The sequence below is a fragment of the Anolis carolinensis genome, chromosome 4, assembly GCF_035594765.1.
Source record: "Anolis carolinensis isolate JA03-04 chromosome 4, rAnoCar3.1.pri, whole genome shotgun sequence".
Classification (NCBI taxonomy): Eukaryota; Metazoa; Chordata; class Lepidosauria; order Squamata; family Dactyloidae; genus Anolis; species Anolis carolinensis.
Window position 1 is genome coordinate 59,093,286 of NC_085844.1, and position 16,086 is coordinate 59,109,371.

General features: G+C 41.5%; 1 protein-coding gene across 1 annotated transcript; it reads left to right on the forward strand.

Moving 5' to 3' along the window:
• Window positions 1-1,601: 1,601 nt before the first annotated feature.
• Window positions 1,602-15,784, forward strand: tgif1 (TGFB induced factor homeobox 1). The gene is made up of 3 exons (XM_003219684.4): window positions 1,602-2,057; window positions 12,927-13,156; window positions 14,732-15,784. Exons 1-3 carry the CDS (start codon window positions 2,042-2,044, stop codon window positions 15,287-15,289), a joined length of 804 nt encoding a protein of 267 aa, XP_003219732.1. The 5' UTR covers window positions 1,602-2,041; the 3' UTR covers window positions 15,290-15,784.
• Window positions 15,785-16,086: the final 302 nt, after the last annotated feature.

Here is a 16,086-nt window from a genome sequence, read left to right on the forward strand (position 1 = left end):
TCAAAACAGTGTCAAGTTGCATTCACTCTACAATGTAGATGCAGTCTTCAGCCTCCTCTTAAAGGTTCCCAGCTCACTTCCCAGTGAATCCAATGCTTGGGCCTGAGTGGCTGATGGGATATTTATCTTCTTTTGAAGTTTTATTCAGAAGTCTAGAAATACAAATATATGAAGTGAGATGCAGAAAGAATAAAAGAAAACAAAAACAATAAAAAAGTTTTTCATTATTTATATAACTAAATTATAACAACTCACAGCATAAAGTAACAACTAAACTACAACAGTGGGTTGCTGTGAGTTTTCCAGGCTGTATGGCCATGTTTCAGAAGTATTCTCTCCTGACGTTTCACCCACATCTATGGCAGGCATCCTCAGAGGTTGTGAGGTCTGTTGGAAATTAGTCAAGTGGGGTTTATAAATCTGTTGAATGTTCAGGGTGGGAGAAAAAACTCTTGTCTGCCTGAGGCAGGTGTGAATGTTGCAACTGGTCACTTTGATTAGTACTGAATAGCCTTTCACCTTCAAGATCTGGCTGCTTACTTTGTTGGGAGGTATTAGCTGGCCGTGATTGATTCATGTCTGGAATTCCGGAGAAGTCAGACATAGCAGAGCATTTGACGAACCATCTTGGACAGGACCATAGCCAGAAAAAATGGGGGGGGGGGGGTGAAACTTTTTTTTAGCAAATCATTAAAAGTACAGTAGAGTCTCACTTATCCAAGCCTCGCTTATCCAAGTCTCTGGATTATCCAAGCCATTTTTGTAGTCAATGTTTTCAATATATCGTGTTATTTTGGTGCTAAATTCGTAAATACAGTAATTACAACATAACATTACTGCATATTGAACTACCTTTTCTGTCAAATTTGTTGTATAACATGATGCTTTGGTGCTTAATTTGTAAAATCATAACCTAATTTGATGTTTAATAGGCTTTTCCTTAATCTCTCATTATTCAAGATATTCGTTTATCCAAGCTTCTGCTGGCCCGTTTAGCTTGGATAAGTGAGACTCTACTGTACTTCCATAAAACAAAATAATTTAGAAATCAGGCTCCATCGATAAACTTCAGTGGATACTCAATACAGATAAACTTCAGTGGACACTCATGGGGATTTGAAAAATTTGGGTGGGTGGGTGTTGAATCTATAACCCCCCCCCCCCCTTGGCTACAGCCCTGAACCTGGACACAGCATATGATTTGAGAACACAGAAATGCCGGACCACTCTAACAACTACCATATCAAGACTGAAATTGAAATCCACAAGCATGTGGACAAACAATAACAATAACAAAAAGTTTTTTCTTGATATATAACACTAAATTATAACAACTCACAGAACAAAACAACAGCCAAACTACAAATAATTAACAGAACCATACGATTCTTTGTCTATCTAGACACCTTCTCCCTTCTGGAATATTTTTCCCACTTTGGTCTCTGGCAATAGTTGGGAGACCTAGGCGCAGCAAAGGCACTGTCTGAAAGATCCCAGCTCTTTGCCCTCTTTCTCTTTCCTCCTCCTCCTCCTCGGTGGTGTTTTGGTGAAAAATCTGCCTGGAAAGAAAGGAAGCAGGAAGCTCAGGAGCTGCGGGGGTTCCCCCTGCTTGCTTCTGGGTCACCATTACAACCACTTTGTTTGGCTGAAGAGCTTCCTTTGGGGCTGACAGAGGCACCAGCCGGGAAGGAGGGGAGGGGAAAGAGGAGGAGGAGGAGGAGGAGGAGGCACCCAATGCTTGGCTCCTGGTTACTCTCTGTGTGTGTCTCGCTTACTCATTGCTGGGAGTTGTGGGGGAGGGCGCACCGCGTGGTGGAGAGCCGCCGTTGGCTTCCCCTGACTTCAAGTTACAGAACAAAGAAAACAAGGGAGAGAGAAAGAGAAAGAGAGAGCCGGACGGGAGAAGCGCTCTCTCTCAGTCTCCAGTGCCTTCCTCGGTCGAGACGCCTCGGAGGAGGACTTTTGCGCCTTGTTTCTCCTCTCTGGATCTTCCCCACGCCACCAAGGACAGGCTTGGCAGAAGGGCAGTTTAGGAGCCGAGATGAAAACTCCCAAAAGTAAGTAGTCGCTTGCTTTGAGGGTCGTATTGCAGAGGAAGAAACTGGCGAAGGGAACTAACTCTGGAGACAAGGGAGGAACACTCCGTTTGGAAGTTAGCCCTTTAAGTTAGTCCATCAAGTTGAATAGGAACACTCCCGAGTGCCTTTGGCCAGGACCTCTCTCTGTCAAAGAGCCGACAGCAATTCCTACACGGGACTTGGAGACATACACACATAATGTGGGGTCCCCAAATGGCATCTCCAAAACCAGGAGCGCATCCGCATCTCTCTCCTAGCGCTCTGTCAAAAACATGCTCCCGACAAAAGTTTCTCTCTCTTAACAACTTTCTTGGACTCCTCTTGGTCTCTATTTTCTGTGCCCCCCTCTTCCCCAATCTCCCCCCTTCTCTCTCTCGCAAACTCGGACTTTGTTTAGTAAACACCTGGTTCGGGCTCCCCAAATCCCCTTTCCAAGCTTCAAGAGAGCGCTTTCTTTGTTTGCGCTTTTTTCCCCAGCAGGCAGGCAGGGAGGGAGACACGGAGTCGGAGGGGAGGAGCCCTGGAAACCTCAGTTTTTCCCCCCAAAGCTTCGGTGCGGGCTTGTAAAAGAGTCTCCTTTGGGCTTGTGGAAACATGCTTGCGTGCTTTCAAAGAGGAATGGGGAAAGGCGGCAGAAGGAGAAGAAGGTGAAACTTCTGGAAAGCTTTGCGCCTGGCTTTGTTTGACAGAGTGGAGATTTCTCCCCGCCCCTTCTGGGCAGAAAGTTTGCAGCACAAGTTCTTTTTTCATTCTTCAATGTGCACCACTAGGAAGTGCATCTACATACACTGTAGCATTAATGCAGTTTGACACTACTTTCACTCCCAGGATTCAATGTTATGGAAGTAGTTTTGCAAGATCTTGAGCTTTCTTTGCCAAAGAGTGCTCGTGCCTCACCAAACTACAAATCCTATTTTGCAGGGTTTTTAAAAACATAAACTAAGCTTTAAGCCAGTGGTGTAGTGCTTTGTATGTTCGACTAGGACTCTACATTTGGCTGTGGAAACTCACTGGGAGACCTTGGCCAAGTCACATTATCTCAGCCTCAGAGGAAGTGGTGTCAAACAGCATTACTTCTGTGTGTTGTCGAAGGCTTTCATGGATGGAATCACTAGGTTGCTGTGAGTTTTCCAGGCTGTATGGCTATGTTCCAGAAGCATTCTCTCCTGACGTTTCACCTGCATCTATGGCAGGCATCCTCAGAAGTTGTGAGATCTGTTGGAAACTAGGCAAGTGGGGTTTATATATCTGTGGAAGGTCCAGGGTGGGAGAAAGAACTCTTGTCTGCCTGAAGCAAGTGTGAAAGTTGCAGTTGAACATCGCCATATAGCCCGGAAAACTCACAGCAACCCAGTGATTCTGGCCATGAAAGCCTTTGACAGCACAAAGAACAGAAATGTTGTTGTTTTCTTTTACTGTCTTTTTAAAAAATACTGGCAGCCAGATTTTGTTCATTTTCACGGTTTCCTCCTTTCTGTTGAGATTGTCCACATGCTTGTGGATTTCAATGGCATCTCTGTGTAGTCTGACTTGGTGGTTTTTAGAGTGGTCCAGCGTTTTTGTGTTCTCAAATAATATGGTGTGTCCCCCAGGCAGAAAGCAACCAGACCTTGAAGCTGCCAGGCTATTCAATTCTAATCAAGGTGGCCAATTGCAACATTCACATTTGTCTCAAGCAGACAAAGAGTTTTTTCTCTCACCCTGAACATTCCACAGATATATAAACTCCACTTGACTAGTTTCCAACAAACCTCACAACCCCAGGATGCCTGCCATAGATGTGAGCAAAAGGTCAGGAGATAATGCTTCTGGAACATGGCCATACAGCCTGGAAAACTCACAGCAACCCAGCATTAATTCTACAGTTACGAGTTTGAAATTGCCAACCTGTACTTTCTTACTTGAAGGCATATTCTGTTGAACTTGATGAACTAACTTTAAAGGGCTAGTTTAGTCAAGTGACTTTAAAACTGAGTGGGTATCCATGTAACTTGAGTTTTAAAAAATTCTAAATGCTTTTTTTAAAAAAACCATGCTTTCCCCATGCTGTATTGACTTTATGTCATTCTTGGCTTTTACAGGCAATCGCAACAGGTAGTGTAGCGTTCAAAATTAAGCCTTGCATTCTCTAGAGGTGGTTTTTTTAACAACATGCTTTGTGTTCATAGTTCAGATAATGCTGTCTTTGTCGAGAGTCCTGCAGTAACTGTGTGTATCTACACCAGGTAGGGCAAACTTGGGCCCTGCGGGTGTTTTGGACTTCAACTCCCACCATTCCTAACAGCCTCAGGCCCCTTTCTTTAAGGGTGGGAGTTGAAGTCCAAAACACCCGCAGGGCCCAAGTTTGCCCATGCTTGATCTCTGCGTTTGGGTTTCCTATTCACATCTCTTGGAGTTTTCAAACTAGATATAAGCTGGGCCCCAAAGAGTACACTTAGACTTGCAGAATGTCACTCACCGTCAATCAAGAGTACTATGAAAGATAAGCATTTCTACTTGAAACATCATTCATTTTGTCTCTCTCCAATGGTTTTGCATGTTGCATACCACAGATTGGCCCCCGAAGGTGGAACAGACACACACCCCGGCTTCTGAACTTCCCAGTTTGAATAAATAACTAGCATTATTGGACCAAAAAAAATTCCAGAGTGAATAATTTGGAGTCGTTATTTTTAGAACATTCCTCTACTCCCTGTGTTTGCACAGCGGTGGTGAGCTGGTTTCCTGTCGTCTGCTGCTTCCATTGTTCAAGCCTTTTCACCCTGAGGCAGCTGCCTTGTGTTTCTTTCCCTCTTCTTTCTTTCCATGTTTAAATGTAAAACCTCCTCCATAGCTGCCTTCCCCCCTTCCTTCATACGTTTATGTGTATTACATGCTATCAAGTTGAATGTTTGGGTTTGTTTTTTTTTTGCAAAGTAAAATGAAAGCATTCCCATCAAATTGGCTAGTGAGTTTAGGCTGGGCATGGGATAAAACAATGGAAATATAGCAGGACAGAATGGGGAATTTGAAACTGAAGAGTCCACTGCAAAGCCTGGGGTATCAAAGGGAAACTGCAGAAAAGTTTGCAGAACTGTGAAAGAGACCAGAACAAAGAAGTGTTGCTTTTTAAAAAGTTCAGTTTGCAGTTTGTGTGCATTGCAAGTTAAGCTGACACCTTTGGGGAAGCATTAAAGTTAATAATGAAACTAGCGAAGAGATGAGGTAAGGCAGTTAATATGTTTCAGTGGCAACCAAGGAAAACATGCCCTTTCATTCTAATACTCTTACATAAAGATTTTTTAAACGAACATAATGACAAATTACAATTTCTTTGTGAGTGGTTACTGCAGTTATAGTTCATCAGCTAGATTTGTGTAAAATAAAAAAATGCAAAGTATGTTTTTAAATATATTTATTTTATACTTTATCTAGTAATTCTTATACTTTTGAATGAAAAATTAATTTCCTATATGCTTATTAAGATACAGTTTAAGTATCCCTTATCCAAAATGCCTTATATCAGAAGTGTTTGGGTTTTTTAAATAATATTTCTTGGAGTTTGGATAATTAAATTAATTATGTAGTTAAGTTATATTTAATTTTGCAGGTTTTACACAAACAAAGCTTTAAGCCAGTGGTGTAGTAGTTTGTGTGTTGGACTAGGACTTTGGAGTTTGACTCTGCACTTGGCTGTGGAAACTCACTAGGGGACCTTGGGCAGGTCACATTATCTCAGCCTCAGAGGAAGGGAAATGTTATCCCTCACTGAAGAACACTTGCCTTTGTCTGGAATTTTTTTTCCATGTCAGGAGCAACTTGAGAAACTGCAAGTCACTTCTGGTGTGAGAGAATTGGCCGTCAGCAAGGACATTGCCCACGGGACGCCCAGATGTTTGATGTTTTACCATCTATGTTGGGAGGCTTCTGTCATGTCCCCACATGGAGATCTGGAGCTCTCATGTCCCCACATAGGGAACTGGATTCCAACAGCCGACCTGTTGGTCTGTAGTCCTTCTGGCATAAGGGTTTAACCCATTGCGCCACCGAGGACTCAGGCTGGAAATGACTTGAAGGCACACAACAACAAAAACACCTTAATGTAATCATGACTGATTGTATTTCTTACATTTCATTTCTCTGTCTGACCTCACCATGCATTTCTTTCTTTTTCTTCTCACCCATGTGTTCATGTGTCTGCTAGTTCAGGGTGACATTTCACGCTTTGGGTCATGAGGGTTTATGCCATGTTAACTTTGTCAGTCTTTCAGGCACCTGAAGACTCTTCTTTATTATTGATGATAAACATGCCATTGTATATCATTGGATTATATTTCTTTTTCCAAAATGGGAAGTACTGTACTTTCATTCAGCCCCTGGTGGCGCAGTGGGTTAAACCCTTGTGCCGTCAGACTGTTGAAGGTTGGGTTGCTGACCTGAAGGTTGCCGGTTCAAATCCAGGAGGAGCGTGGATGAGCTCCCTCTGTCAGCTCCAGCTCTCCATGCAGGGACATGAGAGAAGCCTCCCACAAGGATGGTAAAAACATCAAACATCCAGGTGACCCCAAGCAATGTCCTTGCAGATGGTCAATTATCTCATGCCAGAAGTGACTTGCAGTTTCTCAACTGACAAGAAAAAAAATTCAAATCAATAAACCATCTTCTTTAATTTCTTTAAGTGATCATGCAGAGCCTATGGGCCTTTAGGTGATGTTGGACTCTGATTCCTATCAGTCTTTTTTCTAGCTGAATTTTGTTTAGAGGGCCACAGCTCCCTGTCCCCAATATAGTGAGGGAGGAGTTGACTTTTGGCTTGCTGGCAAGTTAGCCAACAGTAATTTGCACCTGTAAACTTTGTACATAGTGATCTACTAGTGTTGTGTGCATTATAGCTGTAGATTTGTTTGCTGGAAATGATAGTGTTAAAACACTGGATTTAAGAGGCATACACGAGAAGGAAGGGCGTTAATAGGTACCAGATCCCCATCTGAAAGTACATCTCAGAAGCTAAGCAGTGTCAGCCCTGGTTGTTGTTGTTATTATCAGTAGTCATAGTTATAGTATTTATATCCCACTTTTTCTCTCCCAAAGGAGACTCAAAAAGGGTTAGTACTTGGTTGAGAGACCACCGATGAATATCAGGTGCTGTCAGCTATATTTCAGAGGAAGGAACAGATAAAACCACCTACGTATGAGTATCCCTTGCCTAAGAAAACCCAATGGAATTTCTGGGGTTAGCATAATTCAACAGGTAATTTGAAAGCAGATGCACATGTGCATACACAAATGAGAGCTGGACATCTAAAGTTATTTTAGTGAGTCTGACAGGATTGTCAATATAACTCTGCCTACATTAAGTATTTTTTGTGTGTGTCAGGAGCGACTTGAGAAACTGCAAGTCGCTTCTGGTGTGCGAGAATTGGCCATCTGCAAGGATATTGCCCAGGGGGTGCATGGATGTTTTGATGTTTTACCATCCTTGGGCTACATTATGTTAAACCAATGTAAATTTTAATGTGAATTGCTTTGATTTTTTCTCCCCAGTTAAACTTGGAGTAAGCTTTTTTTAGAGGTAGGAGTCTTTAGTGTTTTTGTTACTAAGACATAGCTGAGAACGAATAAAATTGCTTAATTTAAACAGGAGAACTCTTCATGTACCCATCCAAATAGTTTTTTAAAAAACACATATCCAGCTAACTTATGAGCATAATGTGAAAAAGTTACTTCTGGGTCTACTGCTTCCAGAATTCCACAGTCAGCATGTCTGTTGAGAGTTTGCATGAAAAAGAAGGAACATTTCCAATCTCTGCAGATGACACAGCCTGTTTGCAAGACTGCCTTTTACCGGTGGCCTGTTAAAACAGGAAACCAAGAGCACAGGCTGATTACTAACAAGAAGAAAACCAAAGCTAGCCTGTAATCTGCGCCAGTGCACCAATATAAACAGCACCAGACAGCGCCAGTGTGGCCTTTGCTCTAATGCGAAATCAGCTGGACTAGGGAGAGATCTCTGGCCTCCCTGCCATTTCCTGTTGGTGCTGCTTTAGCACAAATATGGAGACCTTTCCTGGCAGTTCAAAGAGCTGCCTTTATTGAAATCAGCTCATTACCCCCCAAGAGAAGTTGCATGGCTGTTTCCTCCTGTTTAGCCCAAACCTGTTTTGTATCATTAACCTCTTAGCAGAGAGAACATGTCACAATAAGTAAGCAGATCAAAAGCCAGGCAGCTCTGCTTGTTTGTTCTTGCTTTAATTTTTCATTGTTTTGTTGGGCAATTCACCAGTTCCACTTTCTTTGTTTTGCAGGGAAGACCCTAGAGCAGGCTCCCAATTTTGCTTTGGAAACAAAACACACGTGTCTATCATTTTAAAATGTTTTCAGTACAAGTCTTATTCTATGGAAGTTTTTAAGCAGATGCTAGATGGCCATCTGTCAGGAGTGCTTGAATTGTTTTTCTGCATGGCCCTTGTGGTCTCTTCCAACTCAAGGATACTATGATTCTTAGTTCTGAACTTTTTTCTTTTAAGGCGGCATTAGAATTGAGTTAATTAAAATCCTTTGGCATGACGTTGACCTCCAGGCTGGGATCATTACACATTACTTGCGTAATGTGTGTAATTCCATTGACTTGTCTTGTACTCCTGCTTTGTAGTCTTTTCTTCCCTCTGTTTCATTTGTGGAAGGCAGCAGTCAAGCAGGGCATGGACCAAATGACCCAATGACCTCACCTGACATAGCAGTACATATAATCTCTCTGTCTACAACTCACAATGAGGTAGCCAGAAAGAGAGAACAGTTCACACCCTTCCTCTATGTAAATGCCTGTGATTCTGAACCATGGGAAGCGTGCAGGGAAACGGAATCCCAGGAGAAGTTTGTGAATGCTGCAATAGAAACAATGGCTTCTCGCAGATTAGGTTAATTTATGCTATGCAGAATGTGCTTGTATTGTTCTTTTTTGTGTGGGGATCCTGCATTGTTGTACTGGGGATGGAGTTGAGGGTTGTTGTTATTTATACATATAGGAAAGAATGGGGGCATGTGTATAAGGAAGATGAACTTAGGTATGGTCTGGGCCACTTGTTGAAGAGCCCATGTATTTTATGCTTCATAGAGCTTTGTGGTGGATCACAACCACCATGTATTGTGCAGCTTGGCAGCCCTGTGGCGCAGGCTGGAGAGCAGCTGCAATGAATCACTCTGACCAGGAGGTCATGAGTTCGAGGCCCGCTCGGAGCCTATGTTTGTCTTGTCTTTGTTCTATGTTAAAAAGCATTGAATGTTTGCCTATATGTGTAATGTGATCCGCCCTGAGTCCCCTTCGGGGTGAGAAGGGTGGAATATAAATCCTGTAAATAAATAAAATGAATAAGTATCAGTTTGTTTTTGCTGCAGCACCTCTTTCCATCTCTGTGATACAGGGAGTGGGCACATGTCTGGTTGCCCATAGGATAGTGAAGAGAAATGTGGGAAAGTGAAGAGCTATTGTAGTATTGGCAGATACCTCTTGTAACTGACTGCAACAAATATTTGAATCAGTAAAAGTAAGGAATGAGTTGTCAAAGTTTTCTTATCTAATTTTGACAGTGGCAATCTCCCTGCTGCCTCTGATTAAGGAATTACTTGTTGGGGAAGATAGCATAGTCATCATGATCACATCCACCCATCACCCCCGGGCAATTGTACTAGATGTCTGTCTCTAAAGACTGACTATGCTGCTCCATATGCCCTGGTCCTGTGTGGGAAAATGAGTCATGAGTGTTTGGTCAGTATTTCCTGTAAAGGTGCACTGAAATAGTTGGAGTTCACCAGGAAACGCTGTCGGTTGCCTTCCATGCTATATGGTCATAATAACCTGTACAGATTTCCATGAGTAGAACTGTACTGGCTCCCATCCTGAGGAATGTTATTCCAGTTGAGGTTGCAGTTTTCCCTGAATCCTGCATGTAATAGACAACGTTACTGACAGTTGTGTTGTTAATACAAAATATGTAACATCAGAGTGCAGAGGAACACTATGGATTCATCATTGTTTCAATGCTCTGCATGTAAAACTTTTCTTGAATACTTTGCAAACAGTGTACTCCCTCCTGACAGTTTCCCTCTTTATCCTTGTACTCTACTGTCTTTGAAGAGTACATGAACAGAGTTGAAGTTCTTGTGTGTTAAGAATGCCATGCTTCTAGTTCTGTAGACTGGGGGATAGAAATTCCCCTTCCCAATGGGTCAGAGCCCAAAACCATACTTGCACCTATTGGTGACAGTTGCTGTTTTTCCTTCTTAGAATTTTGCTAGAGACTGACAGCCAATGGCTCAGAGACTGCTGTTGGTACAGGGACAACCTGTTGAGTAGCACTGGGTTCTGTATTTTGGTCATATACATTCTCTTGTTAACTTGAAATTTTATCCATGTTGTGGTTCCCAATATTTAAATGACTTAACTTTCATTGTTTCTTTTGTTGCAAGCATAACATTAAACCATGCATGGAAAAGGTGTACTTCTCCAGATATTATTATTCATACCTAACCAGTGGTGAAAGATTCTGATCTAACCAGTGGTGAAAGATTCCAATCCAACAGCATGTCAGGACCATATGTTCCTTACCCTTGAACCAAACTGTGAGTGGCAGTGGCAAGGTGGGGCATGTCTTGTATGAGTATAGGATTCTGACTCATTTCTACTGACTGTCATGTTTGGATTTTCCACTTGCACTGATAAGAATCTAGTTAGCATAAGGCTCTTTCTGTACTGGCATATTTTGGCAGTCTTGATATCAAAACAGAGTTAGATCTCCTTCACTCTGTCACTAGGCAAAATTCAGATTTGAAAAAAGCCAGATTTGAATATGAATTCCTAAAATTTCTGGCAGGGAAGAAAAGTCTACAAAATCACATGCAAAGAAGCAAAGGTTAGAAGAATGTTATAAAAATACTTCACATTCAGTGTGATGTTTCTTTACTGGCATGCAATATTATTTGATTGGTTTCTTCAGATGTTTCTTGGAGTGCAGTGTTAGCATGTTGACCTGAAACTAAGTTCTACTTAACCTGGTATGATTATTTCTCACAACAAATGATTACAGTTAATAAATCCATACTTTGTAGGGGAAAATGGAATTGTGTAGTTGTGCATGAAATGCTTGAAGCAGTGTTCTTTAGTTTGATGGATTAGGGTGAGATGAGTGGCAGAGTTCATGACTGGACCCAGGCTTAAGTCCTGGTTTTGTTGCTAACTGCTGTAGACTTGTGGAGAGATCTCCAAGTCACCCTGTCACCAAAGTCTTGCAGATTCAAGTAGTCTTTTATTACCACCTTCTACCTTACAAACATATCAGCTCAATACTCAGTTCAGTCATTCTGGTTTTTAGTTCAGGAATGTCCAGTTGAAAGATAAAGTAGTAAGCAACTTACGAGAAATACTTGATATAAGATTGCTCCCTATTATTTATTGTAAGAGCTTTGATACTACTACTTAATGTGTTACAGATAAGTTAAACTCGGCGATAAAGATTTGTTGTGCAAGCACAAATGTGTTTAGGATGAACATAAAGTGCTGAGCTGGCATATTTGCCACAGCTGACTAGTGCTTTTCTGGCTTATATTAATTTTGAAAACGAACTGTTTGAAACTGGGGTTTCACTCATAGCCCATTTCCAATCTCAGTTTTGAAAGGTTTATGAATAGATCTCTATATGAGATGTGTGAAAATCACATAAATGTATTCATGTTTGTATAAATGTATTAAATATTCAGTAATTTGAATAACAGATGCTGCGGGCTATATTTAAGAGGAAATAATAGATCAAAACATTTCTGAATATTCCTTGCCTAGGAAAAGCCCATGGAATTCATCAGATCACTTTAAGTTACAGCTGACCTAGAGGCACACATAAACAGTTTGAAAGGGTCAGTTGCAGAAAATGGATCCTGACTAATATTTCAGAAGGAAAAGAGCGAAATTATTCTACAGGTGGTTTTTCAAGTACATACATCCTCTTTTGTTTGAGTACTTACAGTTTAATATTCGGTTATGCTTATCAGAAGCACCTTGTGCATCTTCACTTATGCTATAAGCTCACTGAGAACAGAGGAGTCTTTAAAAATCTAGAAGTTATACTGAGTAATGTGTTTGACAGCTAATTAAACAAATACTTTGTTTTTATTTTCTTGGTTGCCTATCAGACTATGAGATAATTTGGTTCAGAGGGAAAAGTGGCTGGATATACAGGGTGTCCATAAAGCCTCTTTACCTTTTAAATGTATATCTATAGTCAATAGTTTGTATGGCCCTCCAAATGATGTATCCATTAAATATATGTCGCCAGGTAGATGATTGCTACTATTCAGATATCTTATGCCAACAGAACTACTTCACCAGAATGGAGATCACAGACAGAAGGAGTTTATGGTCTGCTCTGGTACACATCACTATGTTTTAATAGCAGCGAGGTTACTGTAGAATATCATCCCTATCAGGGCTTCTTAAACCTTTTCCACTTGTGACTCCTTTCTGCCTGAGAAACTTTTACACCACCGTAAGTATAGATGCATATAAAATAGGTAGAAATCTTAAACATTTGCTGATAATAAATCAGCATTTCCAAGGCTTGCTAAACAGGCTGGCTTTCCTTTCTGTGAAGTACAGCTGAAGCATTTTTGCAGAATCCACTGTAAAAACTGTACATCGATACCAACAGATTTGTGTAAATGTCTTGGTGGCATTCAGAAACCTTTTATTGTTGCTAATTTTTTGTGACCCCAACAAAATTGAGCTAAGAGGACCCAATTTGGGGTCAGGACTCACAGTTTAAGAAGCCATGGTCTAAATGGTTAGGTGCAGATAATGTGAACACTTCTTTTTATTTGTAGGTGCTGCTGTAGGTGTATCAGGCAGTGAGACCGAGGATGATGACAGTATGGATGTGCCTCTGGATCTTTCCTCTTCTGCCAGCTCAATCAAAAGGAGAAGGCGGGGTAACCTGCCCAAGGAATCGGTGCAGATTCTTCGTGGGTGGCTTTATGAGCACCGCTACAATGCCTATCCTTCAGAGCAAGAAAAAGCACTACTGTCAAGACAGACACATCTCTCTACACTACAGGTTTGTCAGATTATGAAGTATGAATGTGTAGTCCTAGGTACGCATCTCTTTAATTCTGTTAAATGGTCAGAGAATATCATCGCCACCTGTTAGTGAGAACAATATCAATTTCAGGTGCTTCCCCTGCCTGGAAATTGCAGTAGTAAGTTAAGATTGCTAGGTGTCAGTCTAGATTTTCATAGAGGTAATTGTTTACAGTCATTAGCAGAAATGCATGTGCACAAGTGTACTCACTTGGTTTAAACAAATATAAAATGTGGTTCTCTTATAGAACAATATTTTGATTTGTCAACACACAGAAATCTTTATCAGAATGTAGAAATGGGTCTCTTTAGATCAGGCCTGCACAGCCTGCAGCCTCCAGGTGTTTGGCTCTCCAACTCCAGAATCTCTAGCCAGCTGTTCCAATAGCCAGGAATTGTGGGAGCTGAAGTCCAAAACACTCGGAGCACCACAGGTTGTGCAGGTCTTATTTAGATCAAATATCTTGACAGTGTCTTGGATGTGGGACCATAAAAGCTTTAGTTAATTTAGCTTCTTAAGCACCTTGGATTTTTGCTTTGTTAAAGCACATTTACAGACCTGAAGGAACTTATAAATGAAAAATACGAGTGCAAGTGCTTTGGATCCTCTATCCCAACTCCTTGTTTATTCATGCTGTGCTGCTTTTTATTGCTGTGTGCCTTGAAGTCAAACCCCTACCATGGGGTTTTCCTGGCAAGATTTGTTCAGATGGTTGTTTGCCATTGCCTTCCTCTGAGGCTGAGAGAGTGTAACTTGTAGCAGGTCACCCAGAGGGTTTCCATGGTTAAGTGGGGTTTCAGATCCTGGCCACACAAAGTCCTGGTCCAGCATTCAAACCATGATATGCTGGCTCTCCTGGGTGGTTTCAAATAGCAATCAGAATAAGCTGAATGGTATTCTTCATACTTGCAAAACAGGGCAGTGGGGGTTGTGTTTGCATTGTCTGTGTCTGGATGGCATAAACACATCTTGTTGAATAATAAGCTTTAGTCTTACCATCCTAGTGTGTGCGGCTTTCTTTGAATTGCTGGTATCACTTCTTAGTAAGGAGAAACAATCTTTCTCCAGTAAACATGAAAAGGACTGTTAAGCCGTCTTTTATTGCCCAGGAAACTGGCTTGATAATCAAACAAGGGCAAACATCAGTGAGGTAATCCTTGTTTTGCCTGTTGACACAGTCAGTTGAACAAGGCAAATCAGTAACTGTCTTGGGGAGGGGCTGCTCTTTCACAAGAAAACATTTTCCTGTTGTTAATTAACCAAAATGTTATGAACAATGGGTAACAGTTTAACATGTGTACACAGCTCAAAACTGAACAGAGTGGGTTAGGCTAAGCAGACTTTAGATAGCTGGAGGCGCTAAGGCCGGTAGAAACAGGAAGAAAGGAAGGGCCTTTGAATGGGTGTGTCAAAACTTGTCTACCAGCCTTTTTTGTCCTTTAGTTAAAGAAATCTGCTTGAAGGGATTCATGAATTTTCACTGCACTGCTCTGTGGATGGATAGTTCAAAATGAACAGAGGTAGGAATTTAAGATGTTGTTGTGTTCCCAGGTCTGCAACTGGTTTATCAATGCACGCCGCAGACTTTTACCTGACATGCTGAGGAAGGATGGGAAGGACCCCAATCAATTCACGATCTCGCGACGAGGGGCCAGGATGACTGAAGGCAGCCCGGGAGAATTCTCCATTGGCACAAAAAATTGTATTTCCCTGATTGATAGCTCCTTCATTTCCAGGAGCCCAGAACCAGACAAGATTTGCAAGCCTCCATCCCCAGGATCTATTTCAGCTCGACCGTCGGTAATTTGCCACACCACAGTAACTGCACTGAAAGATACCCCTTTCCATTTTGGTCATTCCGGCAGTGCAACTCAGACCTCAGACGACTTGCAGCGGGCCTCGACTCCCAATTTTACAGACAACTCTCTTCTATACCAGGAAGATATGTCCAAGCTGGGACCAAATACAAATGCACAGAGTGGGCTTTTCAACACTCCCCCTCCTACTCCTCCAGACCTCAATCAGGATTTTAGTGGGTTTCAGCTCCTGGTGGATGTTGCACTCAAACGGGCAGCAGAGATGGAACTGCAGGCAAAACTCGTAGCATAAATGAAACGGTTCTTCTCTGTATGTTTCTTCTTCCCTGGCAGAGATGTCATAGAAAGGTGTTGCAATTGTCTGTGCGGCATCAAAGACTTACATGCATTTTAATCTTATTTGCACAAAGGATTGCTGGACTGAAGCTTCCTGACACTGAAATAAATGGTTTTCAGTGGAATACAGTCATTCCAACCTTAAGGCTACTGTAGAAACCAGAAGTTGCTTTGTTTTTTGTTTTTTTTATAAATGTTCTTTAGTAGGGTTTTGTTTCATAATGTGAGATGTTTCCCCAAATCATGTGATTTTGTTTTTGTATCGTTTTCATTGTTTTTTCTTCAGGCTGTGCAATATTTAGTAACAAGATTAGTCTTCATACCATTCCCATATGGAAGAAAATAAACTGATAGGCAACAAACAAACCCAATATCAGATTTTAAAACAAGTTTGAATTTGGATGATTATACTTTTTTCATGATGCAATAAAATATTTTCTTTAAGAAATGATTCATAGTGCCTATTTTTGTTGAACTGGTGTCTCAGAACAGACATCCACCTTGTAGCATAGGGAAAGGTTAACACCCCCATGGTGATGTTTTGCTGTCTGTGGCTTTGTTCAGAAGATTTCACCTCACTTTCTGTCCCTGTGATAACTGGATTTTGGAAAAAATGGCTTGTTGTGGAAACTAGGACTGGTGATACAGCTTCAGTGGAGACACCTTTTCCCCATGATAACTCTTCCAGGAGTGAATTTCCCTTCCAAGGGGTAGATTTTTGTTACTTCCTGTTGCCTCACCCCCATTCTTAAT

Excerpts from the sequence above, each read along its gene's own strand:
- tgif1 (XM_003219684.4), top strand. Across the intron at positions 13,157-14,731 it reads CACATCTCTCTACACTACAG|GTCTGCAACTGGTTTATCAA; the intron begins GTTTGTCAGATT and ends TTGTGTTCCCAG.